General features: G+C 49.8%; 1 protein-coding gene across 1 annotated transcript; it reads right to left on the minus strand.

Annotated features, from left to right (window-relative positions):
- Positions 1-6,766: 6,766 nt before the first annotated feature.
- On the minus strand, positions 6,767-25,811 carry Susd3 (sushi domain containing 3). Its single transcript, XM_051171041.1, has 5 exons — positions 25,652-25,811; positions 17,906-18,094; positions 16,373-16,520; positions 14,587-14,769; positions 6,767-7,302 (listed from the first exon to the last, which is right to left on the minus strand). Exons 1-5 carry the CDS (start codon positions 25,743-25,745, stop codon positions 7,107-7,109), a joined length of 810 nt encoding a protein of 269 aa, XP_051026998.1. The 5' UTR covers positions 25,746-25,811; the 3' UTR covers positions 6,767-7,106.
- Positions 25,812-27,660: the final 1,849 nt, after the last annotated feature.

Here is a 27,660-nt window from a genome sequence, read left to right on the forward strand (position 1 = left end):
GTGTGGATTAAAAAAAAAAATCTGTATCAAGAAGTTATCTTAAAACTTGTAATAAAGCCGGGTGTGGTGGCACATGCCTTTTTTTTTTTTTTTTTTTCCTGAGACAGGGTTTCTCTGTGTAGCCTTGACTGTCCTGGACTCATTTTGTAGTCCAGGCTGGCCTCAAACTCACAGTGATCCACCTGCCTCTGCCTCCCGAGTGCTGGGATTAAAGGCGTGTGCCACCATGCCCGCTTGGTTTTTTTTTTTTTTTTTTTTTTGAATAATTTCTTCAGGTTACAACTCAATTGTTATCCCATCATTTGTATCCTCCCATTCCTCTCTCCATCCCGCTTTCACCCTATTCCCCTCCCCTAGGTCTATGACTGAGGAGGACCTCCTGCTCCACTATATGGTCATAGGCTATCAAGTCTCATCTTGTTAGCCTGCTTATTCTTTCTCTGAGTGCCACCAGGCCTCCCCACCAAGGGGAGGTGGTCAAATATGGGGCACCAGAGTTCATGTCAGAGTCAGTCCCCGCTCTCCACATAACTGTGGAGAATGTCCTGTCCGTTGGCTAGATCAGAGTAGGGGTTTGATGTTTACTACTTGTGGCACATGCCTTTAATCCCAGCACCCGGGATTAAAATCCAGGACAGTCAAAGCTAACACAGAGAAACCCTGTCTCAAAAAAACAAAAAACAAAACAAAAAAGACTTCAAAAGTTCAGAGGTTAATGTGTTAGTCAATGTGGTTCTGAGAAGATATTAATCTAGTCTTAGCCACAGGGTCAAATTTCCTTTGGTTGTTTTCTAAATAGAGATTGAAAAGTGCTTCCCATGGTGCTGAAAACATCTGTCACGTAAATTATATATATATTATTAGTGTACATGTAGTTTAATATATATTTTAAAATACATGTAAGCTTCAGGGAGTCGTAACTGCTGCCTGTCCCTGAGCATGGACCCTTTCCTTCCCCTGGTCCATACCCCCAACTACTGGGACCACAATGTACACCCAAGATAAAGATTTCCCCCTAACCTCCTTAACTTTACCTTCGGTCCCTAGTGTATGTCTGACACGGCTGATTGCCACTCAGGTGACAGACACCATCCAAGAATCAGCTGTGGCCTGAAAGCTACTCCACAACAGTCTGAAACTTCAATTCCCCAAACTCCCACAGGTGGTTCAGTGAGCTCAGCCTGTGCTATAGGAGGATTTCTGGTGGGATTTGTGAAACTGGCTCCCGTGCCAGCTCCAAGTGTGAACTGACTAGCCATGGACTTGCTGAGAGCCTCTGTAAACCAGTCCAGCCAATGAGATTGCTCCCTGTCTCTTCAGGGTGGGACGGCCAATCAGATGCTTCTGACAGATGCCCCCTACCATTGCCTGAATGTCTTTCCAGCCTTCCTGGGCTCTAACAATGACAACCTAATTTCAGCTGAGAAATAGTTATGGAAGAGATTGATGACATTGCTCCTTTTCATTAACAAAGGCTGGAATGTTAGGTCCAAAGGAAACTCGAATTCCCAAACTCCAAAAGCCAGTCCAGTGAGCTCAACCTGGACTATAGGAGGATTTTTGGTGGAGTCCCTGTGAAGCTGGTTCCCGTTTACCAAAGGAGTCATTTCCTTTACCTCTGGCAGAAGGACCAATTAGCATATGAGATGATGGCCTCCAGGCTCCCTCAGTATCACAAGTACCTTTTACATATTTCAAAATCCATGCTAGCTACCATCCTAGCTCTTCTCATGCCCTGCCCTGCCCTGCCCTACCCTACCTACCCTCCAGCTCACAGGCTCCCTCCCTACAGCTACTCATCCTCCTTATAACTCTGCTGTTTCTCCCTATGTGAGTTCTCTCCCCCATCCCCCCTTTCCCCCCCCAACTCCTGCTTCTCTGCTATGTTTTCTCTATTCTCTCTCCCCTGCTGTTCTCATTCTCCTTTGTCTCACAGATAGCCCAGGCCATGGGCTCTGCTGGCCATGTTCAGTCTCGCTCTCTGCCCTGGACTCTTCCTGATGTCTCTAGCATCATCTAATACCTACAGTCAAACCCTTCTTCCCTTTAACTATACCACAGAGTGGTCATATCATGAGTTTATATACCCATAAGCCAGTGGAGATGGATGCTTCTTTTTTTTTTGGTTTTTTCGAGACAGGATTTCTCTGTGTAGCCTTGGCCATCCTGGACTCACTTTGTAGACCAGGCTGGCCTCAAACTCACAGCGATCCGCCTGCCTCTGCCTCCCGAGTGCTGGGATTAAAGGCGTGCGCCACCACGCCCGGCTGAGATGGATGCTTCTTATCTTGGGCGTACGTGCACACGGGGTGCTGAGGACCAACACCACGACCTTGTGCAGACTCACAAGTGCTCACCAACTGCCTACATCAGAGCCCAGAGCTGCCTGAAGTGAGGGTGCTACCCGATAACAGGGGAAGTGTTCTTTCTGTAGTGCATTCAGGATCCGAGAGTGGCTTTTCTGAATTTGTGGGACAGCCAGTGTAGCCGGAGTGGCGTCAGGGGACCCGCAATAGGAGCGATGTCAGGAAGTCATTGGAAGATCACATGAGGGTGCGCAGGCCAGGCAGTTTGGAGTTCAAAGTTTGAGTGACATGGTCTTGGGGTTCCAGTGGTCTTATAGTGATCTGCTCTAGTTTATCAACAAAAGAATTGGAAGCCGAGTCTCAAAGAAAGATGGCTACACCCATGTGCATAGCAGCATCGCATTCGGTAACAGAGAAGCTGAGTCCATTCACAGGTCGCCCCGCAGATGAAAGACACAGCAGAATGTGGCTCATCCAAATGGTGCACTAGTTTTCAGGCTTAAAAGGGAAGCAAATAGCTGAGGATGTGGCTCATTTTAGTGTCTGCTAGAGACAGCCTGGTTTTGAGCTCTAGCAGTACATAAACTGGATGTGATAGCATGTGCCTGTCAGTATAGCACTTGGAAGGTAGAGACAGGAAGAACAGGAGGGGTTCAGGGTCATTTTCAATTCAGGGCTACCTGGGCTCCAGGAAATACAGTCTCAAAAAGAGGAGTGGTGTGTAGGAGCTGGGCTGTTTTGGTGCACAAGTGAGGGTGCTACCTGCTACTTTGCAAACTGAAGCAAAATGATCTCTCTCTCTTTTTCTTAAAAAGATTTATTTATTTATAATTATTACATATATGCTCTGCCTGCATATATACCTTCATGCCAGAAGAGGGCACCAGATCTCATTCCAAATGATTGTGAGCCACCATGTGGTTGCTGGGAATTGAAATCATGACTTCTGGAAGAGAAGTCAGTGCTCTTAACCTCTGAGCCATCTCTCCAGCCCCAGAATGATCTCTTGAGCACACAGACTGGGGGCTACCCTGGGCAAGGCACTAAAACCCCCATCTCACAAATTAAAGACAGAACTATAGGGTTCTTGGTAACTTGGGACCATCATCACAGCTATTTGGGATACTGAGGCAGGATGCTGAGGTAGTGGTGGTGTACACCTTTAATCCTAGCACTCAGGAGGCAGAGGCAGGCGGATTGCTGTGAGTTCAAGGCCAGCCTGGTCTACAAAGTAAGTCCAGGACAGCCAAGGCTACACAGAGAAACCCTATCTCAGTGGGGCGGGCGGGGGGGGGGGGGGGTGTGAGACTAGCCAACCATTAGTAAAACGATGTCTCCAACAGAAAAGTAAAAAGGCTGGGACCAGAGGGATAGCTCAGCAGTTCAAAGACTTCCTAACTCTTGGAGAGGACCTGGGTTCAAGTTCCTGGCAACCACACGGTCCACACTGTCTGTAAATTCTAATGCAGGGGTATCCAGTGCCCTCTTCTGCTTTCTGTGGGCACTTGAATACATACAGACAAAACACTCATACCCATAAAAAAAAATAGCTAAATGTTTTTTAAAAATTTATACTGAGCGTGGTGGCACACGCCTTTAATCCCCCCGCTCGGGAGGTAGAGGCAGGCGGATTGCTGTAAGCTCAAGTCTAGCCTGGTCTACAAAGTGAGTCTGGGACAGCCAAGGCTACACAGAGAGACCCTGTCTCAAAAACAAAACAAAACAAAAGCTAGAGCATGGAGAGGTGTGGTGAGTTGTCGGTTGTTGTTGGGTTGCTCTTGGTGGCATTTTGTTAAGTAGTCATGATCCAAGAAGAAACAAGAAGAAGTTAGAGATCCTGCCAGTGAAGATCAAATTTCCCCCCAGGAGCCTGATGCTCCAAACCAGCAGGAAGTAGGCTGATGATAATGTCGCCCCTTTTTGGACCTCCAACTTTATTCAGGGTTCTCTTTCCTTTCCTCTCTATCCTTTTTTTCCTCTTTTGTCTAGTGTCAGGGGGTTGAAATGGTGGAAGAAAAGGGGTGGAGAAGGGTGGAAAAGAGAACCCACAAAACAGCTAAACACCAGTTACACTGGTTGGTGGACTGAAGTTCTGGGAAAAGCTGAGCTGTTTCTGACCAGTGTCCAAATCCACTGGAGCAAAGCTGACCTGACCTGGAGCTGAGCCCAGAAGACCCTCAGAACACTACTCTCCAGTCAACCAAAGATGGGAGAGCTGTTCTGATGCTGCCAGCCTACATGCCACTGGCCTGGAAACCTACACAACATGAGGGCATCAGAGCAAAGGTGTCCACAGATTTGATCTTGAGAACATAAAACACCCAGTGGCTTCTTGGCTGGGATTTTAAATAGAAAATATTTTAATTCTATGTTAAAATTAATATATTATATAAAATATAACAAAATTGTTTATATGTAAATAAATATATAATGGTGGTGCAGTCATCAGAGAGACAATGTGACTACTATCAGGTATACATGAATTGTTTATGTAAGAAAATAACACCATGGCCTCAGCAGGCAAGGAACCTTTGGGTCTAAGGGTAGTAACCCAGCTTCCTCTTACCTACTTCTTCAGACTCCTACTGATGGCCCCAACATATCTTTTGTGCCTCCAGGAAGACATAGGACATAGTCAACTTTTCCCAATGTATATAGAGGCACGCCATATCCCAAATTGTGGGTGGCTATAAGTTATATAATTTTTTTAAAAAGTATGTGTGTGTGCCAGGCAGTGGTGGCACATGTGTTTAATCCCAGCACTCAGGAGGCAAAGGCAGGTGGAGCTCTTGAGTTTGAGGCCAGCCTGGTCTACAGAGCAAGTTCCAGGACAGCTAGAACTACACAGAGAAACCGTCTCTCAAAACATGAAAAAAAAAAAAAAAAAAGGAAAGAGTTAATACTACTCTTTGAGGGGATCCATATTGGGTGGCTCATAACCCCTGTAGTTTTTTGTTGTTTAGTTTTGTTTTTTTCTGGAGACAGGGTTTCTCTGTGTAGCCTTGACTATGCTGGACTCACTTTGTAGACCAGGCTGGTCTCGAACTCACAATGATCCGCCTGCCTCTACCTCCCGAGTACTGGGATTAAAGGTGTGCACCACCATGCCCTGCTCCTGTTTGAGATGTGGTCTTCGTACATAGTCCTGACTATCCTGGAGCTACATAGACCACACTGGCCTCAAACTCAGACATCCACCTGCCTCTGCCTCTCCTGTGCCACCACGCTTGGCAGGGCTAGCCTTTATAAAACTGATTTGACAAGTTGCTGGCTTCCAGGTGACTGCAATGGTTTGAACTTGGAGATTGAACTCCCAGTCACATGGAGCTAGGTAAGGGCTCTACCACTGAGCCATGATGGGTTTTAGGCTCCTGTTTGAGATATGGGGTCTTGCCATGTAGTCCAGGCTGGCCTCCAACTCCCAGCTCGTAAGTGATCCTTCTGTCTTAACCCCAAGCGGCTAGGCCTATGGCTGTAACCCCAGCAGATGTGATGGTTTTAAAACGTATCTGGCACGTCTTTCTTCTGCCTTCCCACTCCAGTGATTATGCAGCTTCCTAGTGAGCAGGATATGGAAGAAGGGACAAAGGCTGAAAGGCAACAGGCCCGCCTGGGGTTCAGACTACACCTCACCTTGGAAATCAGGTGAGGAAACTGCGGGGAGCTGTGGAAGGGAGGACACTCCCACTCAAGACTCCAAAAGGTCTCTCTGCTGACTGCCGGCAACAACCCCAGACCTGTGAGTAATCAGCGCTCAGTGTGAGTCCCGTGTAGGCAGCAGCTCACCGGTACGGTCTGCAGCAAGCTCAAAGCTCCAGGGGTGAGAACACATGGTCAGTTTTATGACAGTTGCCTGATGGGCAACTGCGACTGTGGTCTCTACCTTAAATGAGATTTACAATTTTACTTGGTGTCTCTCCCATGTAGCTCAGGCTAGCCTTGAACTTACTATGTGGTTGAGGATGACCCTGAAATTCGTATCCCGAGCACGGGGATTATAGGTGCAAGCTGCTGTGCCTGGCTTGTGTGGTGCTGGACGCCGGAGCCATGTCCTGATGCTAGATAAGAATTCCGCTAACCAAGCTGCACCCCCCAGCCCCCCTGCCCCCTGCCCCCCTGCCCCCTGCCCCCCAGCCCCCCTGCCCCCCAGCCCCCCTGCCCCCCTGCCCCCCAGCCCCCCTGCCCCCCAGCCCCCCTGCCCCCTGCCCCCCAGCCCCCCGCCCAGCCCTTGCCCCCCTGCCCCCCCAGCCCCCCTGCCCCCTGCCCCCCTGCCCCCCTGCCCCCCAGCCCCTAGCCCCCTGCCCCCCCAGCCCCCCTGCCCCCCTGCCCCCTGCCCCCTGTCCCCCCAGCCCTTGCCCCCCACCCCCTGTGTTTTTATGAAGAGAAAACATTTATTTCTTTCACCTGCAATTTACAAATAAAGTTCTGAGGGTCTCTGCTTCCAGGCAGCACATCTGTGCCCCAGAGGATGATGAGGTGACTACTTGTATTGCTGAAAGTATTTATTAATATTTTCCTATTCTATTATGCAAAACTACATCTGCTTAAAATGTCTCACAGTCTCTTTAAAAGAACCCTGGTTGTGGTGTGGCTTCTTTGGGACCTCATCCCTGTAGCAGTTCAATGAGCAGGTCCCTGTAACAGCCAGAGGAGGGCTTCTCCAAGACAGACCAGTCTCTGCTGGGGCCCCAGCCTTTGATGTCAGCTAGGCCCCCAAGGGCATCCTATAGCTGGAGGTGATTGCCCTGGCCCATCTCCAGCTGGACAAGTGTTGAGTTGCAGACCCTCTGGCTGGTGGGGTCACCCTGGAAGGTACACTTTGGACCTCATGGGCATTCCAGGGGCCATCCCTGCAGAGTTCATTGCGTGGACCCTAACGTAGGTGCACGGAGAGTTGGGGGAGCCACCAGGGCTTGCAGTTCCTATCCCGAAAGTCCAAGGGTCTTTGTCCACACTGCGGGTCATGCCAGCCTGCTCTCTGATGTCACTGAAGTCTCTGTGGGAAGAGGAGGCAGAAGCTATGTTTAGAGAGAGATGGGCTTTTTCTGGGGTCCCCCAGGGCCTTAACAGACCACTGCCCAAAGAGGCCATCTTCTCCTGCTGTTAAGTCCTACCCCAGGCCCTGCCACAGTAGTTACTTCGTCTTCCTGGATTCTTAGCACTCTCATTGCCAGCACCAGAGGAAAGGAACTTTCTGGAGAGGTTTCAGGGTACATGAGACCCACAGCAGAACAGCTGCCTGGCCAGAACTCTGGAATGTCCCAGATAGGAACAAGATGGCACCTCCTCTCCTTCTGGGTTTGCCCTTTTTGGAGGCCTGGAGTTGGGTCAACTGCCCACAATCCCTTTCAGCTCTCTCGTTCCCCAAACATAAGGCAATTCTCCAGGCCGAGGAGACCTGGCCCTGCCCACCTGGCGATCCTCTTCTCATCTCTAGCTCCTAGACTTGAGGCCTCTTCTGTAGCTGGACTTTGCTACTTTGCGGGTTCTTCTTTTTCCCATCCTTTATCCCCCCAGTTTTACCCCTAACACTAGATAGGAGAGAAACAAGGACACAGGGGAAAGAGGAATTAGGAAAATCCCTGAATCTAATTTCTGTCCTTTTGTTTCTTCTTTGACCACTGGCTGTAAGCAAACTGCAACCAACTTCCCTGAACAACCACCAACCTGCCTAGCGGGGCTCCAGCATTTATATATCTCCTAAACCGTTCTCAGAATTCCAAACATCACACTGTGGAAGGACTGCAGACATTATCCCAGGTGAAGGCAGTCTAGGCGGGCCTTGTCTCAGGCTCCGCTGCTTGGGATGTTGTCTACAATCCTTCTATATCACACAGTTGCAGAAATTATCTACAGCTGGCAAAACCACGCCTCTGCTAGAGCATGAGGCAAATCACAGTCAGCTGCTGTGGACAGTCCGAAGCAGCCCCATATGCCCACACCTGGGATTACAATGAAAGCACATTCTTATAATATGCCTCTGTGTGTGTGTGGCTTTTTTTTTTTTTTTTTAAGAAACCAAAACCAAAATTGTCACTACTGGCCTCTATTTTCTTCAGGTTGTCAGGCTGACCCCTCTTCTCACATGTGTCCCTTTCCTCAGGTGCTATCTCTGTCTCCTTCCCGCAGGTGGACTCTCCTGAGCAGTTACTTCCAGCATTACCTCCCAGAAACATTCCCAGAGAGCATTGCTTCCTCCCAAGAAAACTACCAGTAACAGAAATTAAGCAATGGCCTAGGGGCTGGAGAGATGGCTCTCTTCCAAAGGTCCTGAATTCGACTCCCAGCAACCACATGGTGGCTCACAATGATCTATAATGTGATCTGGTGCCCTCTTCTGGCACGCAGGTGTACATGGAGGCAAAACACTGTATACACAATAAATATTTATTTATTACTTATACAGAAGAGGACACAAGACCACATTATAGAAGGTTGTGAGCCACCATGTGGTTGCAGGGAATTGAACTCAGGATGTTTGAAAGAACAGCCAGCGCTCTTACTTAACCTCTGAGCCATCTCTCCAGCCCAATATACACAATAAATTAATAAAAATCTTTGGGGAAAAAAAAAAAGGCAATGGCCTAGTAGTTTTGTGAATAGGTGAATGATTACAGGCATGGGAAGCCCAGCTTATAGGGGGAGTTGAACCCAGGGCTCTGTGTATGCTAGGCAAGCCCTCTGCCAATTGAGCTATTATGATATACTCCCAGTTCTCAGCCAAGTTTCTTCTTTTGATGTTTCCTTTTAAGACACAGTCTCTGTGTAGCTCTGGCTGACCTGGAGCTAGATATGTAGATCAGGATGGCTTCAAATTCACAGAGCTCCCCTGGCCTCCAGAGTGCTGGGATTAAAGTTGTGCACCATGATGCCCAGCTAACGCAAGCATTTTAACCTTGCAATAAATGGGACAAATTCATTACTCCCTTAGGAAGACAGCAAGCATCTGGAAGAATTTAGGATACTACCACACATACTGGCAAGGCTGGTTAGAGTGTATGTCATAAAATCAGAAAGCAGGCTCAATACTTAGGCAGTGTGGGCCTTGCCTGAGGGGCAGATGGCCCCAGGTCTAGAGCGCCCTTCTTCCTGGGAACCCAAGGCTATAGGGGCTTCAAGCCTCCACCATGTTAGGAAGACCTGACGGGAGACAGCCCTCTCTTTTTTCGGCGGGTGCGGCAGGGTTTCACTGTGTGGCCTTGGCTGTCCTAGACTCACTTTGTAGACCAGGCCTCTGCTGGGATTAAAGGTGTGTGCCACCACTCCTGGCTCGGAGACAGCCCTTTCTCAGGCCCCACCACCAGACTGAGAGCTCCCAGGAAGGCCTCAGCTACCTCACAATCACTTCCTACTTCCTCCCTCTAGAGCTATAATGACTAGAGCGGACTCTCAGAGTGGCCCCCAAGCCAGCATCCTCTATCTCTTGATGGGTCACTCCAGGTAGAGCATCCATGTCACCCAGAGCTGCCCCACTCCCCAGGTAAGAGTGTTGTGTAACCGTTTCCTCTGAGATTGAGACATTCCATCCTGCAGGTTAGTTCCTTAAACAAGAAGGTAAACAACACCAAGGAGCTTCCTGAAAGTGACCAGATCCCCTAAACAATAGAAGCTGGGAGTCTCTCTCAGGGGGAAGCTGAGCTGCAAGGAAAGGTTCTGAGAAAATCGTTTCAAAGCTGACTCTGAAACCAGACCAGCTAGCTGCCTGGAAGCAGTAGAAAACCAGTTTAGCTGCCTACAAGAGACTTAGACCAACGGAGTCACTTGGAAAGGACTTTCCAACCCACTGAAGTCCCCTGCAGTCTCTACAATATGTTCCAAGTTTCCCAGCTTTTGTGAGCTGTCACCATGTGGGCCTTGGTGATGATGCTGTCTTTGAGTCCTTTCTGCTCCTGTGACCCTTCACTCATATTCCTGTAAATGACCCCAATAAAACTCACTGGCTCACCACACTGGACTCCGGTGGTGTCTGTACAGTATCTGTGATGAACAGTCATGTGTCACCCCGTGAAGTTTTGTCACACAACAGGAAGGTGAACACAGTTGCCTAACAGCTCTGTGACGACCCTTATGTGTTGAGCATTTACAGTAAAATCTCCAAGGGCTGATAGCTAGTATCCACAAAGTGGAGAGAGGTAGACGTGTGGCCCCAGAAGTACCCCCAGGATGTCTGGGCCTCACAGCCCAGCCAGTGAAGCTACAGGTATCTTAGGTACCAGGTTGCCTCCAGCAATGGTATCTAACTTCTCCCATCCCACAGGATGGTCTGGTCAAAGCACTGCAACAGAGTAAATGCCCTAGGGGAGGGATGACAGAAAAGTTTGGAAACCAGCCCAAGTGACCTGACTATGTAAAAGAAAATGGCATTAGCCAAAACAGTCCCAACCATACCACAAATCCTGGTTAGTTCCTGAGAGCTACATTCCTCATAAGAATTGGCTGAACTAACTTGTAAGGAACTCTACGACAAAGAATCAAACCATTCAGACCTAAACAACCCACTCCTAGGATTAGCCCAAAGATGCTACTTAAGAAAGAAAGGAGCTGGAGAGATGATGGCTCAGCAGTTAAGAGTATTATCTACTCTTCCAGAGTTCAATTCCCAGCAACCACATGGTGGCTTACAACCATCTATAATGGGATCTGATGTCCTCTTCTGGCCTGCAGGCATATAAGGCATATATGCAGATAGAGCACTCACATACATAAAACAAATAAATCTTTAAAAATTTTAAGAAAAAAAAAAAAAAGACAGCCAGGCACCCATCTGTAGCTCCAGCTACTCAAGAGGCTGAGGCGAGAGGATACCTTAAGCCCCAGAATTAAAAAACAGGCCTGGGAAACATAGCAGTCAATCAAGGATAAGACTCAAAGCCCTCAGACCACCCTGGTAAACAGGACCCATCATTAGAAGGAAAGCCTGGAGGCAGAGCCAGTTTCCAACATGATGCGATGACAGAAAAACAGGTACTCCATTTGAAAACATCAGACTTGATACATCGTATATGACATAGAACTGTAAGTGGCTGTCTCCATGCCTCAGTTTCCTCTCCTATACAGGGACAGATGCAGTAATAAATGCCATTATCCACTGAGCTCTCAAATGAGCCCAGGGCAGAGGCACAGACCTGGACTCGTGTAGGATACAAGTGTATCTTGATTCCTGCAGAAAAAATAAGGCAGCTGAGGTGTGGAGCAGCAGAGACCCACAGGGGAGCCAAAAGGCTGAGCAGGGGCCCTGCTGCCTTAGGTGAGCTTAGTGGGGCAAAGAGCAGCATCAGGCTGGCCCAGGATGGCATCAGAAGGAGCTGAGTGCAGCCATGCAGGGCTCCTGCTGCTAAAGAAGCCACCAGAGCCAATGAAAGTGAAGGGATGAGGAGGGGCAGAGGGCAGAGGGCAGTCCGCCAGGACAGTTCGTGTATTTGTGAAACCTTTCTTGCTGGGAGTGGTGCCAACCGCCTTCAATACCCTGCACTTGGGAGGTAGAAGCAGCTGAATCCAGAGTTCAAGTTTATGATCAACACATAGTGACACTGAGGGTAGCTTGGGCTACATGAGGCCCCGACTCAAAAAACTGATTTTTTTCCCCCCTCAAAAAAGAACACGAAAGTTGGGCATGGTGGTGCACGCCTATAATCCCAGCATTCGGGAGGCAGAGGCAGGTGGATTGCTGTGAGTTCAAGGCCAGCCTGGTCTACAAAGTGAGTCTAAGACAGCCAAGGCTACACAGAGAAACCCTGTCTCCAAAAACCAAAACAACAAGAAAAAGAAAAAAAAAAAAAAAAGGAACACAAGTTCACTGTGAAGCAACAAAACTTAACACAGAAAGAAGACTCAAAATGCACATTGTGGTGCCTCTGTAAGACACCAGAATCTCAAGTCAATAAACAAAGTCACCCTTCATGCGGATCCCAAATCACTCCGGATCCAGGACGATCACTTTGGACACTGAGCCCACAAGTCAAAAGGCCCTCATGTACTGATAGTAGAGGAGCTCAACCTCAGCCAAGAGACCACAGGCTTGTCTCTGGCAATCTAGTACTCTGGTGAAGTGGTTCTCAGCCTTCCTAATGCTGCAGCCCTTTCATACACTTCCTCATGTTGTGGTGACCCCCCCAACCATAAAATTATTTTTGTTGTGACTTTATAACTGTAATTTCACTACTGTTATGAGTCATAATATAAGCATCTGTGTTTTCTGATGGTGTTATGTGAGCCCTGTGAAAGGGTGGCTTGACCCCAAAAGGTGTCAGGACTTGCAGGCTGAGAAAGAGAAATAGTCTCTTGTATTTGAACACTTTGTCCAGCTGGTGGCGCTGTTTGGGCAGGGTGGGACCTTCAGAGGTGCAACCTTGCTGGAGGAAGCACATGACTGGGGGTGGGCTTTGACAGTTTATAGCCTCTCTAGGCTCCCAGTTTGCTCTCTGCTTGCCATGTGCAGTTGAGAAGTGATCTCTCAGTTTTATATTCTGCTGGCTTCAAAATAAACTGTCTTCTGGAAGCTGTTTTTGATCGTGGTGTTTTTATCACAGCAAGGGAAAACTTAACTGCTACAGGTCTGCACAGAAGACCCATGACAAGAATTCACAGCTCAGTGTGGAAGTGTGGCAACCCCAGAGACAGACAATGGGTTTGGACTGGTTAGTTTTTTTTGTTTTATTCTGTGCTTCTCTGTGTAGCCCTGGCTATCCTAAAATTCACTTTGTACCTTGTAGACCAGGCTGGCCTCAAACTGAAGAGATCTACCTGCCCCAACCTCCCAAGTGTTGGGAATAAAGGTGTGCGGCCCCATACTGGACTTGCTCTGGCTAGTTTTATGTCAACTTGACATAACCTAGAGTTATCTGAAAGAAAGGAACTTCAATTCAGGAAATTCCTCCCTAAGATCTAGCTGTAGGGCATTTTATTTTATTTTATTTTTGTACATATACATTTATATTATTACACATATATACAATAGATTACCTATAGCAAGAAGAACCATGACACAATCAGGAATTATATAAATGTTACATTCTTAGTGTTTTGGCTATTTGTATTTGACAGCCTTGAAAAAGACATCTTTCCTACCTTGGCGCATCTAAATTTCTGAATGTATTTTCTTAATTAGTACTTGATGTGGTAGAACCCAGCCCACTGTGGGTGGGGCCACCCCTGGGCTGGTGGTCCTGGGTTCTATAAGAAAACAGACTGAGCAAGCCATAGAAAGCAAACCAGTAAGTAGGACGATGGCCTCTGCATCACTTCCTGCCTCCAGGTCCCTGTCCGGTTTGAGGTCCTGTCCCGACTTTCTCCAGTGATGGACTATGATGTGAAAGTAAAAGCCAAATAAACCCTTTCCCCAACAACATGCTGTGTCTCACCACTGCAGTAGGAACCTTCATCAGGACAGGGTGTCTCGTAGCATGAAAGACAGAAGCCTGAATCCATTTCAAGAGCCCAGTGACCTGATGCTGAGCACAAAGCCAGGCACACCAGTACCAGCAGCAACCCTGGGGTGTTTTCTACTCTACCTACCATCAAGGTAGCCGGATTCTAGTCAGAAAAGGTTATGTCCTGAGCCTGAGGGTATGACTCAGTTGACAAGAGTGCTTACCCTGAATGCACAAAGCCCTGGATAGAATCCCTAGCATGGCACAGACTAAGTCTGCCCACTTGTAATCTCAGTACTTGGAAAGTGGAAGTGGGCAAGCCAGGAGTTCAAGGTCATCCTTGGTTACATAGCAAGCCCAAGGTCAGCCTGGGCTACATGAGATCCTATTGGAGTCAGAAACAGAGACACACATACACAGGGAGAGGGAGAGGGAGAGGGAGAGAGAGAGGGGGGAAAGGGAGAGGGAGAGAGAGAGGAGAGAGAGAAAGAGAGACAGACAAAGAAAGGCATGCATTTACTAGTTCAGTATAAAGATAAAGTGCATGAAGGGAGAACGAGCCATAGCTGTGGCCTACCTGACACTGGGAAAAAGAGAAAGTGAGGGGGTGTGGAATGCAGAGAGGGGAGAGTGAGTAACTGTGGCACAGCAGACAGCACAGTGGCAGGGCACAGGGTAAACTCAAGATGCCCACACTAGATAAGGCAATTGGAAAGCCTTGAAGTCAGTCAGGGCAGGGCACTAGAACAGTTTTGGGGTTGGGAGTTGAGGCACCAGAGAAGTAGGTGTACTAGGGCCCCAGAATGTGGGGTGGCCACTGTCCCAGGACCTGGCAGAGCTTAGTTTGGAGAAAGGGTCCCTAGGCCTCGGTGCCCCTAGCACACCCCAAGCCTGTGACCTAGGTAACTCACGTGGTGAAGCTGTGGTTGTCATGGGCCTGGCTGTGCTGAATCCCTGGCTTGCCACCGCCACCACCACTGGCGCCACCGCTGACACTGCTGCTGTTATTGTGGTTGTGTCCCTTGAGGCCCAGGTAGGCAGCTTGCACCGTCTCCAGGTCCTCGCCTCTCAGCTGGTACCACAGCTGTGCCGCCCTAGAGGAGAGAGTTCAAGATACAGGGCTTTGCTGGGTTGTTCATCTCCCAACAGCTGTGCACAGGCAGAAAACACCTCCACAGTGCCCTGGGTGGCAGTGGCCCAGTGAGAGTGGGACACCTGTGCTGTTCAGATGTTAACAGGACAGGGAAAAGGGACAGGGACAGGGACAGGGACGGGGATAGGAAAAAGTGTGTGGAATCCAGTGAAAAGCAACTTAGCAAATAAGATGTGTAAAGTCTGGTGTGGTTGTGCACACCTTTAATTCCAGCACTTGGGAGGCAGAGGCAGGTGGACTGCTGTGAGTTCAAGGGCAGCCTAATCTACAAAGAGAGTCCCAGGACAGCCAGGGCTGTTACACAGAGAAACTTTGTCTCAAAAAACCAAAATAATATAAAATAATAAAAAAATAAAAAGATGTGGAAAGTTCTAGCATGAGTCAGTAGGCTGCTGAACACGGCGTGCTGTTAGTGCCACAGAACAAATGGCACTCCTTTAAAAAACATAGTTTTATTCATTCATTTATTTTTGTAGTGCTGAACAGCAAATACAGAGCTTTAATTTTTGTTTTTGTTTTTCAAGGCAGGGTTTCTCTGTGCAGCCTTGCTGTCGTAGACTTGCTTTTTAGATGAGGCTGGCCTCAAATCCTCAGAGGCCTGCCTCTGCCTCCCCCTAGGATTATAGGCATGTGCCACTACTCCTGGCTGATAGAACTTTGATTTTTTTTTTTTAAATTATACTTTCATTTTGTGGTGGGAGGCATATGCACTACAGGGCACATGTGGAGGTCTGAGGACAGCTTGTGGGGATCAGTTATTCCTTCCATCGTGTGGGTTCCAGGACTAGAACTCAGGTCATCAGACTAGACAGGAGACCTTTGACCCACTGAGCTGTCTCACTGGCCCCAGTAGCACCCTTAATAGTGAGTAACATGGTGAGTTCATGTGGATGCTTTAACACAATGAAACAATGTGAACAAGGAGTCAACTATTGCCAGGTGTGGCAGTGTACACTGTGATCCTAGACCCACAGTCTGTGAGGACAGTGATGCCCACCTGATGTGTGGAGTATCCATTTGTGGCTGTCCCAAATACCACTAACACGATAACAGACTGTCCTACGTGTGTGCAGGTTCACTAAGTGTCCCCTGTGTGTGGGACAGGGAGATGGCTCAGTGGGGAAAAACAGATGTTGTGCAACATGCAGACATGAGTTCAAATTTCTAAAATCCATGTAAAAAGCTGGACACATAATGTGAGTGTCTATAATCCCAGCACAGAGATCAGAGGTGGAGACAGGAGAATTCCTGATAGACACCCAAGTTTTCCTGTGACTTCCATGTACATGCACCCACATTCATACATGACCAACTGCACGCGCAGAGACAAAAAGATCACACACACACACACACACACACACACACACACATCCTGTGTCTTCACAGCCCAGCCCCAGGATCCCAGAATCCACATACTGTGGCTACACCCATGAGGATACATGGATCAGTGGGACCCTCAAGACACTGCCCCAGGGTGCCTGGCAGGTATGGTAAGCAAACGCACAGCCAGGCCCATCTTGTAGAAGGCCACCAGGCCACTGTACCTGTCAGCGCGCCGCTGCTCACTCTTCTTCACACACTTGAGGAGGCAGCAGGTGAGGAAGGCCATAGACATGAGCAGGATGATGGCGCAGCTCACGATGGAGGCGATTACTGCCACCTTGAAGCCGAAGGTCTCATGTGGGGGTACAGCTAGAAGAAAACCACCAGCTCCTGGCACAGCTGACCCGGACCTGCTAGGCCCATGGTCTGTTAGGGCGGGGCCCTCAGGAGGCTTTGCTTTCAGGGGAAGGCATTCAGGCTCCAGTGGTTAAGGCAAAGATTTGGGGAAAAAACATATTTAAAGGGATTTATCAGGGAAGACATTTTCAAAAGGGAGGGGCATTTCAGCGGGTTCGGCATGGTGCACAGGAGTTCACAGAATAGTAAACTGGGTAAGTTCTAACAAGGAATGCAGCATGGAGGCCCGTACCCTCTTCAGCCTGGGCTGCACAAGACACCAGCAGAGGCAGCGTCAGGTTTCATAATGCCCAAGCAAGCATTGGGCCTTTCTCAGCTCATCTCCCTGAAAGGGGCAAAACCAATGGTCACTGAGAACACATTCCATTAGATTCTCAGCAATATTCTTTGAAAAAGACCCTGAGATTGTAATTTGAACAAACACATATACACACAACATACCTATGGCAGCTAAACCTCAGGACCCCAGCCCATCCTCAGCCTCTTGACTGCATACTAACTCTCTACAGTTTAAGCTCTCAGACCGGACATGCTCTGGCCAATGGTGAATAATGCTGTTGAAACAGGACAGCAAGTAACAATCATCCACAAGAAGCAAAGGTGTGCCCTTTGTCCCCACGGCTTCCTAACCACATAGAGCTCATTCCTGGGACACCTGGCCACGACCTGGGTTAGGACACAGACAGGTTAGCCCTACCATTTTGGGTTCCCAGCATCTCAGAACCTAGTCCTTACAGACACCCTCACCTCAAGAGACTGAGCCAACACAAGGATGGTAAAGGCCCTGAGAAGTCCTGCAGCATATATAAGCACTAAACTATTTTGATTTTGTGCATTAACATAACATACCATCCTTCACTCATGAGGCCTGGACAGTCAAGACAGGTTCTCCACACACACAACCAGACAACTAGAACATGCGTCTTCCTTCCCTGAGACGGGATACAGGGCTGGCACAATCCCGGCCCTCTGCATTCCCAATTCCTAGAATTCTTGGCACCTAGAACACGCTTCAGGGTTTGCCTGAGGCATTCATGAAGGAAGGGAGAGTGGATAAGGAGGTGGGTAGGTTTGTTTCTCACCTCTTCAAAGATGAGAGTGCCCACTCAGATGGTACTAGTGACCAGTCAGGGGCCAGGGCAGCGGCAGGGGTTGGAACCAGCACCGTGTCTGTACTCAGATGTGATAGCAGGCAACAGGGGGAAGACAACCCTCAATGTGGGCTAGCCTATGACTGGACCAACTACCTTCACTGTGACAGGATTTGGGGCCCCCATCTCCCCCACCCCACCAAGCAGCTAAGCTGGTGCAGCAGCTCAGGAAGCGGGGAGGATTACCTTTGCACATAGGCCTTCCTGAAGACCAGTCGGCGATGCTCCCGTTCCAGGCGCACGTGAGGAGACCAGACCCCACCATCTGGTGGCCAGAGGGGCAGTGGAACATGAGCACAGTCCCCAAGGAGGTGCCATCTCCACGGACAACTTGCAAGGTACCCCGAGGGGGCGGATGGAGCTGAGCACAGGTGCCTGGAGAAAAAGGGGGGCTGTGATGCTGTGGGGTGCTCAGCTGAGGGCAGAGAGGCACTTTCACAGTGCCCCAGGAGGCCCACCAGAGCTGCTGAGCTGACCTTAAGTAAATCTATAGAGTCTGAGGGCTGAGACAAGACAATAAATGACCATAAATAATGATTAGCTAAGCACTGTTCCAAAGGCAGAAAACAGAAGAAGGGAGTGGGGAAGGAGGGAGGGAGGGAAGAAGGGAGGGAGGGAGAAGAGGAGGAGGGGGAGGGGGAAAAGGAGGGAGAGACATGAAAAGTGTTGCCTTTGTTATTTCCTAATAACTGAAAGACAAACATTAACTCAGATGAACAAAAGTAGGAAAAGCTATTTAGAAAGAAAACAAAGATCCAATCTCTTTGATTTGCAATGAGATCTTGCCAATGAGAGTTAAACATATAATTTTCTTTTAAAATTGAACTAATATGGAAGCAAAGAATACAAGAAATAGACACAATGGCCAGCAGCTACAAAAACATGCTTACTACTACACAGCAGGCCAAGAAACTTGAATGGCAGCTGATCTTTCACTCATCAAAATAGCTAAGATTTATTTTACTTCTTAAAATAAATGTGTGTGTGTGTGTGTGTGTGTGTGTGTGTGTGCGCGCGCGAGTGCGTGCCCTCTGCCTATTCCCCAGGGCTGTTGTGAATCACCTGACATGGGTTCCAAGCTCAGGTGCTCCACAGGGGTAGCAAGTGCTCTCTTGATGTTGGGACTCATAGAGACCTGTGCCCCTGCCTCCCAAGTGCTGCAATTAAAAATACAACCCACCAGGCCCAGCTTCAAGTGCTGTTAAGCATGGTGCCATCTCTCCAGTCCCAAGGTGGCTGAGATTAAAAGAAAAAAAAAAGAGGCACAATGGGAGCATCCCTCTGCGGTACAGCACTTGCCTAACTCCGGGTTCCATCCTAACATGATACACCAACCTCTAAAGATAATGATGATGATGAAAACCAGTATCCCTTAGGGGTAAAAACGTGACTCCCCAGGTTGTGATGTTGACCAAGCCTTCTTGGACGACTCTGCTGACTATGAGGGCTTATGTGGTCCACAGCACGAAGGCACCTCCATTCCTATAGCAGGGTATTCACCTCAGAGCCTGGTGGGGCAGCAAGAATCTGGAAAGCACTCACATCTCTAGCAAGAGGCATGGATTCACCCATCACACACACACACACACACACACACACACACACACACACACACACACACACACACTCACACACCCCACAATACACCCACATACACACACACCACAAAAAAAAATGTGCTAACACACAGCCCCAAACTATAGCAAAATGCTATGAAGCAGAGACAGCAGTGTTGACCTTTAATAGGAACACAAAAGTGCCAGGGAGATGCATGAGAGTACACACTCTCACTGTAACCCTAGGCTAGCTCTCCCTGGCTTTGGGTCACTAGCTGATAGAGGCATAGCCATAATTTGAACCTTTCTGTTTGTTTGTTTTTCAAGACAGGGTTTCTCTATGTAGCCCTGGCTGTGCTAGAATTTACTCTGTGGACCAGCTGGCCTCAAACTCAAGAGATCCTCCTGCCTCTGCTTCCCAAGGCCTGGGATTAAAGGTGTGCACCACCACCTCTGGCCATAATTTGAATTATTGATTCCAGAGTCTCACCTCTCTTGAAGCACCAGGTCTGTCTCCATAAACACCAGGGCTGGACTGAAGGAAGCTGACCCCACAGACCAACCCGAGTCCACACTTTCCCTCTGCCTTTGTGGTATCCTGGAAGCTGACCCCACAGTCCACACTTTCCCTCTGCCTTTGCAGTATCCTGGAATGTGGAACTACACCATCCCCCTGGCCAGGGACGCGGACATGGGATTTTGGAGCTGTGGTAGACATAGTTAGGCAGACACTGGGCAGCCTCAAGGCTCTTCCCCAGGATGCCAGGCAGCCAACACTTCCCAGTCCTCCATTTAGAGTGACAACTTCTGCATTCTTTTGCAGCTGAGCAAGCAGAGCAGAGGCCCACCCTCACCACCTGCTACCAGCTGGGTGGCAGCCAGACAGAGAGGTGGTAGAGAAGTTGCAGTACCCACAGTGGTCCACCCGCATAGTGCTTTACTAGACGACAACTTCCATCACACAGGGTCCTGGCTGGCTGATAGGGGTGGCCGGCCAGCAGCGGAAGTATATGCCACATAGAATGGCTGTGACAGACAGAAGCGCTCTGTGTACCCGAGTTGGACCAGCCCCAGCTGTAGAAGCAGGGAGCCTAGGCTGAGAGTCGCCGTTATCACAGGGGACTTCTTACCCTGGGCTTGTGTCATCACCTGCAAATGGAACACCAGCGGGTAGCGTCTCGAGAGGACTGGATGAATGTCTGTGGCTCATCAAGGAAACCACCGCAGTCTACTTCCCCTAAAATATGTCTTTGCTGCAGAGTGGGTGGGGCACCGCAATGTCCCCACTTGGTTCACACTATGTCTGTCAACAGCCACATCCGGTGCTTTAGGGAGGGCTTTGCTGGGAGGGGGTGCTTGTCCTCAGCTAGTGACTGTAGGCCTTGGTACACCTCAGAGCCAGCCAGTCACGAATCTTAAAAGGCAGATTTCCTGCCCTGTCATTGAGCCTCAAAACTGTAAGGGATGAAGGGTGAAGCCAACGACAACAGCAAGGAAAGAAGTCCAGCCTGCCCTGCCACACTGCCTATCAGAAGCCCTGGAGCCTTTGTCGAATTTTGCCAAAGAGCTAAAGAAAAGTACTTCTAGGGCAAACCCAACAAGAAGGATGGCCGCCCCAGAGCAGAAGATGTGGAAGAAGGCAGGGTGCAAAGAACGGCCTTGGGGTACACTTGGAGGGGCTTCAGATGCAGTCCTGCAAACATGACATTTCTAGCCAGCCTTCTAGAGGACTCACAGGGTGGAGAGCCCCAGCATCTTAACTACTGGCTTTCCATTAAAAGCTAAATAGAGGAGCTTTTAGGTGGGGCAGTGGGGATGAGCTCTTCCTCCTTGTTATTCAAGGGAGCCTTCTGGCCAGGGAGGCCCAACTTCCTTTAAATGGAGCTGAAGGAAGCTCAAGAAAAAGTGGCCCTGGCAGGGACTGTCTTCCTTACCCAAACCCCGAGACCTTTTCTCCATCCTACAGCAGGGATAAACAAACACGTGGGCTCCTATATCTGACCCAGCAGCAAGCCAGTCCACATTTCACACTGACCTCAGACTTCCCCATCTGCAAAATGGGTTTTATGCTCTAGTAGGTTACAGGGGAGGGTGGGGCTGCACGGTAGAGACACGGAGGCAGGGCTAGTACACAGAGTTAGTGCCAGTGTCTCATGTACTCCAGACTGCCTTGAATCAACTAATCCTTCCGTCTCCACCTTCCCACTGAGAAGATATCAGGTGTGTGCCAGCACACTAGGTCTATACCATCCCTGGGATGGAATCCAGGACATCATGTGTGCCAGGCAAGTATTCCACCAAAGGAACAACATCCCTCAGTAGGACTTTAAGCTATTTCTCAAACACTCCAGGCCAACACACACACACACACACACACACACACACACACACACACACACACACACACTGTCTGTCTCTCTCTGTGTCTCTCTCTCTCTCTCTCTCTCTCTCTCTCTCTCTGTCTCCTACAGCCCCAGGCCCCATCAGGTTCCCTTTTACCCATCCCTGGGCCTGCAAGGCCAGCTGACGACTCTGCTCAGAGATCAACACATCTTCCAGATGAGGAGGCTGAAGCCAACAAACCTGCCCAAGGCAAACACCAGGGTGGGCACCCGGGCTTCCTTTGTCTCATCTGGCCTTTAAGTGAAAGCACTGGACAAGCAGAGATGTGAGACCTCTTCCAGGGACGCTTTAAGTATTACCAAGAGCCAGGTATGGTGGTGCATACCTTTAAATCCAGCACCTGGGAGGCAGAAACAGGTGGATCTCTAGAGTTGGAGGCTAGCCTGGTCTACAGAGTGAGTTCCAGGATGGCCAAGGCTACACAGAAAAACCCTGTCTTGAAAAACAAGCAAAAAAGTACTTACTTAGAGAGAGGCATCCTCCCAGCTCAACCTGAAGACCCACAGCTAATTCTCTCCAACACCTCACAGGCTCTCCCCCCCATGCCTGACATCCACCAAACAAGCCCCACCTGCCTCTCTCTCCACTGCTCAAAACCTCCCTCCAGACCCAGCAGGCACAATCTCCTTCCTAACTGAACCTGAAGACACCTCATGTTCCCAGGACGGCACTCCTCAGCTAAGCTGAGGGCAGGTGGCTTTCAGCCTCCTTTCTGAACTCCCTCTGGACACTGGACACTGGACATTGCCAAGCCCCCTATCATTCACTGTGGCCATGCATTGGACCCTTCAACCCCCTGCACACAATTCTGGGCCAGGTGGGGGCCACATTTTTTTGTTCCTTGTGGAAGTTAAATCTTCAAGAGAGTGAAAAGCAACAGAAAAAAAAAAAAAAGAATCAAACAGGATTAACGCTAACACGAAAATCACACACACACACACATCCAGTTTGGTCCTCTAGGGTTTGGGGTTAGAGCACAGGACGTATGGGCACCACATGGCGACCTTCCCAGCCCATGAGGATCTGCACCCTGTCCCACCTGACATAACAACCCAGTCCACCTGCAGTAGCTATGTTCCCAGATCTTCCACCCGGAGGTGCACACAGCCAGATCCATGAGGGGCCCCACCCTCCTCCCCTCTCCTTCCCGAGTCCTCGAGGCCAACCAGATGCCTGGGAAAGAGCCTTGCTTGTTAAACTTTTATCTGGAACCTTGGACCACAGGCCGGGCGGCGGGGGGGGGGGGGGGGGGGGAAGTTGGGGGGGGGGGCAGCGTCCTCTGTCCTTCCTGGGGCCTACAGCTCCCTCACCCTGACCTTTTTAGTAAGTTCCCTTTTATGTTGGCAGTGGCTGTGTGAGTACAGGGAAAGGAAAGGCAGGCCTCTGGGCATAGCCTTACCCGGACTTTGGTAGCCAGGCTTGTGAGTCCTTATGTAATTTTGCTCTGTGTCTCTCCAAAAGTCAAATGTGAATCATGAGGTGGCAGGGAGAAGTGTCAAACGTCTTAGCAATGACTGACTTATGCATACACAGGTACCCTTAACAGCAGGGTCCCTCAGACAACCAGCAGTCAGGACAACATGTGGTTCTAAGACTGAATATGAAAAGCCCTTAGGGAAGTCACTTGTCCTTGCTGAGCCCATCTCTCCATGCCCCTGAAGCCATGGGCCAACTAGGCCTGACTCCCTATCATAGACATGTGTCCTCTTCCCATGGCAGAACCAGGAACATGTAACCCTGAATCTTCTGGGGGTGTATATGGCAAGGGCAGGGGAGCGTCATGCTGACTCACACTGGCTATCACTGGACCTCACTTTCTCCCCTGCAGTATGGACACAGCAGCCTGTAGGGATAAAGCCAAGAACATGCTCACAAGACCCACCTAGCCATTGAGCTTCTCTCTTTGCACTTTTCAAGGTCCCATCGGGGGTTAGCAGGAGGTGGCATCCAGCCACTGGAACCCTGTGTTCCTGGAAAACCTCCCGGACGAGGGAGCTGTCCTGGGAGCAGAGCCAAAACCCTCCATCCAGTCTAGATAGGAGACCCTGGCTGAGCGGGATGGGGAGGATGATAACACTCTTAGTCCTGCCCTGTGCCCGCCTTTCCCACCCACAGGAGACCACAGGCCTCCGGAGTACCTCTGGCCTACTCAGTAACGGGCCCATTCTACAGACTGTGGGAACCACACGTCTCAGTTACTATCTGACATCCCTATTAGTATTTCTGAAAACACCAAACCAATCTCCACATAGCTTCAGGGCCCTTCCTTTCCCTTCCCTTCCCAGCCCATTAAACAAACTCCACAGGCCACAGGCTACAGAAGCCCCACGTACTGCATTACTCAAGAACAAGAGCTCGGGGGTTGGAGAGATGGCTCAGAGGATAAGAGGGTACTGCTCGCCCTTCCAAAGGTCCTGAGTTCAATTCCCAGCAACCACATGGTAACTCACAACTCACAACCATCTGTAATAAGATCTGGTACCCATACATGCAGAAAAAGCACGGTGTACATTAAATAAATAAATCTTAAAAAAAAAAAAAAAAAAGAAGAAGAAGAAGAAGAAGAAGGGCTTTCACCACACTCAGCTGGTCCTGTCCACAGCCTGGGGGTAGGAATACAGCACTCACCTTGGATCTCAGAAGGGAACTGAGAGACAAGGGTAAGCTATCCCAGGTAAGAGGGGGCTACAACCAAACTCCAACAAGGGGCCTTGTGTCTGGGATGCACTTGGACACTGGGCCCAAAGGACACAAAGGAAGGACACTGATCTTCCCTGAAGCCAGGCAGGGACAACCAGGCATTTGGACTCTCAGACCTTCTCCAGAGATTCCTATGCTAATAGCCTTTTGTTTGTGAACTCAGCAGGGCCTCAGGCCACCCCAAGGTAACTTTTTCTAAGGCCATCCACTCCTCTAGACTACTGTGCTGAAGGTGCTGGAAAGAGTGCCCCTTTCCCCAGCACGACCAGGCCCAGGGTTAGCCTCTTCAAACACAAAAGCACTCCTGCAGAGTAACAATTAGGAAGCTAAAACTAGCCACACGTGTGGGGCCAGCAATGGGCCCACTAACAGCAGTTCTCAAGCCTACGGCCATTGGGAAACACTGTTATTTACATTAAGATTCATAACAGTAGCAAAATTGCAGTTATGAAGTAGCAACAAAACCAAATTTATTGGGGGGAGGGGAGGGCTCACCACAGCATGAGGAACTGTATTAGAGTCGCAGCATTTGGAAGTTTGAGAGCACTGCACTCTGAGGGCAATGCTACCTCTAGCTCTCAGCTTCCTCCAGTGCAATAAGGCTAAGCCCTCCTCAGAGGCAACACACCTCCTGAATTCACCGGACTGAGCTCTTATGAGAAATGCGGGGTTCAGTTTTGGTTGTGTTTCTAAGAGTTAGCAAAGCTGACATCAGCATCGCTTCTCGGCGTTTTGGCTAAGATCAGGTGTAGAACCCTCTTCGACATATTTTTTTGAAATGACACACTTAAAAGTCACTTTCCCTCCTTCGGGAGATCTGACCTTTCACAGCTTAGGCACAACCTGGGTCTTGGTTGCTGGATGACCTCAGCATCTCCTCTCTCACAGGCTCACTTTCCCCCTTCTTAACACCTCTCCGCGGCCCAGAAGACATCCTGGCTAGCTCCCTCCGCCCCCGGGATGCGCGCTCCGCCAGGTGAAGCCGGTTCCGACTTCTCCAGGCATCCAGGACTGCGCGGGGCGACCATCGCCAAATCGGTGCAAAAGCTAATACGTGCCCACCGCCTGGTTTCGGGCCGCTCGCTGCCCCGTTTCGGCTCAGCTGGGTTCGCCCGCTGGATTAGCGGTAAGTCGAGAAAGTTCGTTCTCAGAGGCGCCCTAGCGGTGCGATGCACGCCCCTTTCCTAGACACGGTCCCCAGCATAGCAGCCCCTCGCTCCTTTGCTTCTCTGTCTGTGAAAAGGGCGCTGAGACGTGCGGCCCCAGCCCTCACCTGTCTGGTTCCCTGGGACCGGGACCGGCGTTGCGTTCCGGGCCCGCCCCCGGGGCCTCGCCCTGCTGCGGAGGGTCGCTGACACCCGGCGCATCCTGAGCGGTCCGTAGTGGTCAGTGGAAGAGCCTGGGGAGGTGGAGGCGAGGCCTAATTGAGGGGCGGGTCATTAGAGGGCGTGGCTTGTCTAGCCACACCCAGGGCACGCCCTCCAAGACGATGGTGCTGAACTTTAGTCAGGTCCCGCCTATGCCTTGGGGTGGGGCCCGGCCAGCCGGAGGTAGGGGACTGGACACCTGGTGGGGCAGACGTTGAGGAGCCTGAAGTCAGCCCTAGAGTCCTTTGGGCGTCTGTCTGCACACCTTTTTTCTCCCGACCCTCCTCTGGACGCCAGGGCCAGGCAGGTGACCTTGGAGAGTGCACATCCTGGTGGATCACAGACCCGGGTTCCAGCTGGGCAGCCTCTCCAGCTTCTGCCTTCTGAGCACTGAGAAATGCCTCCTCATTCTGGAGTCAGGGTTGGTTACACCCACTAATAACCCCTTCAACACTTGAACTTGTGGGTCACACGTGATGGCTTTCTTCAATTTCCTTAAATCGAAGTCAAGCTTATGTCCGTTCGGCCACATTTGAAAGGCAGGTCCATCCGCAGACCCCATTGTGATACCAAATCCCTTCCCCTCCCCCATCCCCACCATATTCAGACACCAGAATTCCCTGCCCAATAGCCAGAGATCCCACTGCCCTGTGTGGTTCCACTCTCGGCCAGTGGAGGGCAGCTGCCTAAAGGCTCACAGGTGGGACTTGGATCTAAAGTGCCCCTGAATCGTGGGTGGAAGCTGTGAAGGGTGTAAAAACGGCACTGACCACCACGTGTAGCTCAGGCCTCCAGGTGCTCATGAGTGTTGGACAACAGACTTTAGGGTGGGGATGTTGCCTGGGCTTGCAGAACAAAGGGCTAACAGATAGAGCCCCACAGAACAACAGAAGCGCCTTATCATACAGGAGGTGGGAATCCAGAGCTGGGGTCTGGGCAGGCCCACAGTTCTTCAAAGTCTCCAGGGAGCATCTTACTGTTTTCTTTTGATTTATTTTACTTTATGTGTATGAGTGTTTGGCCTGCATGGATGTGCACCTTGTGCGTGCCAATGTGGTTGGTCGTGTGTCACCATGTGAGTGCTGGGAACCAAACTCAATCACATTGCAAGAATGGCAAGTGCTCTTAACTGCTGAGTTATCTATCCTTCCAGCTCTTGTTTTCTTAGTTCTTTGTTTTAGTTTCCACTCAATAGAAAGATGAGAACTTCCTCCTCAAAACCTTTCACAGTGGATCAAGCCCCTAAAGTTCCATTGTCAAAGGATAGTAAGAGTCAGATAAGCATGAAGGACTTGTGGCCTTCTGCTCTCTTTAAAGATGTATTGCCTTTTAAGAATAAAAGAGTTGCCAGGCGTGGTGGCTCATGCCTTTCATCCCAGCACTCGGGAGGCAGAGGCTGGTGGATCGCTGTGAGTTCGAGGCCAGCCTGGTCTACAGAGTGAGTCCAGGACAGCCAAGGCTATACAGAGAGACCCTGTCTTGAAAAACAAAACAAAACAAACAAACAAAAAAGAATAAAGGAGGCTTTTTTGTTTTTAATAACCTGAGTTTGTACCTCCACCAAGCTGGATGTTAGGAAAAAAACAGAATTTCCCCTAAAATGTTTCTGCCAGGCCATTTGGAGCCTCCCACGGAACCGCTAGCATTAGCTTCCTGATGGCAGGCTAGAGGGAAGGAGATGAATGGGGTGTTGGTTATGCCTGGGTTCTGACCACTATGCAGTCCTACCTGGCAGGCAAGTCAGCAGTCAACAACTAGCACCCAACCTCAGGTTCAGAAATGATGACTTGGGGCCACCTTGAGGATGTGTCTATAGGGTGGTGATGGCTGAGCTTCTGCCATCTGCAAGGCCAGTTCAGGAGCATAGAACACAATAGGGTACAAGGGGGACATACCTGTCAGGAAGCTGGCTCCT

Source organism: Acomys russatus, chromosome 3 (genome assembly GCF_903995435.1).
Source record: "Acomys russatus chromosome 3, mAcoRus1.1, whole genome shotgun sequence".
Lineage (NCBI taxonomy): Eukaryota > Metazoa > Chordata > Mammalia > Rodentia > Muridae > Acomys > Acomys russatus.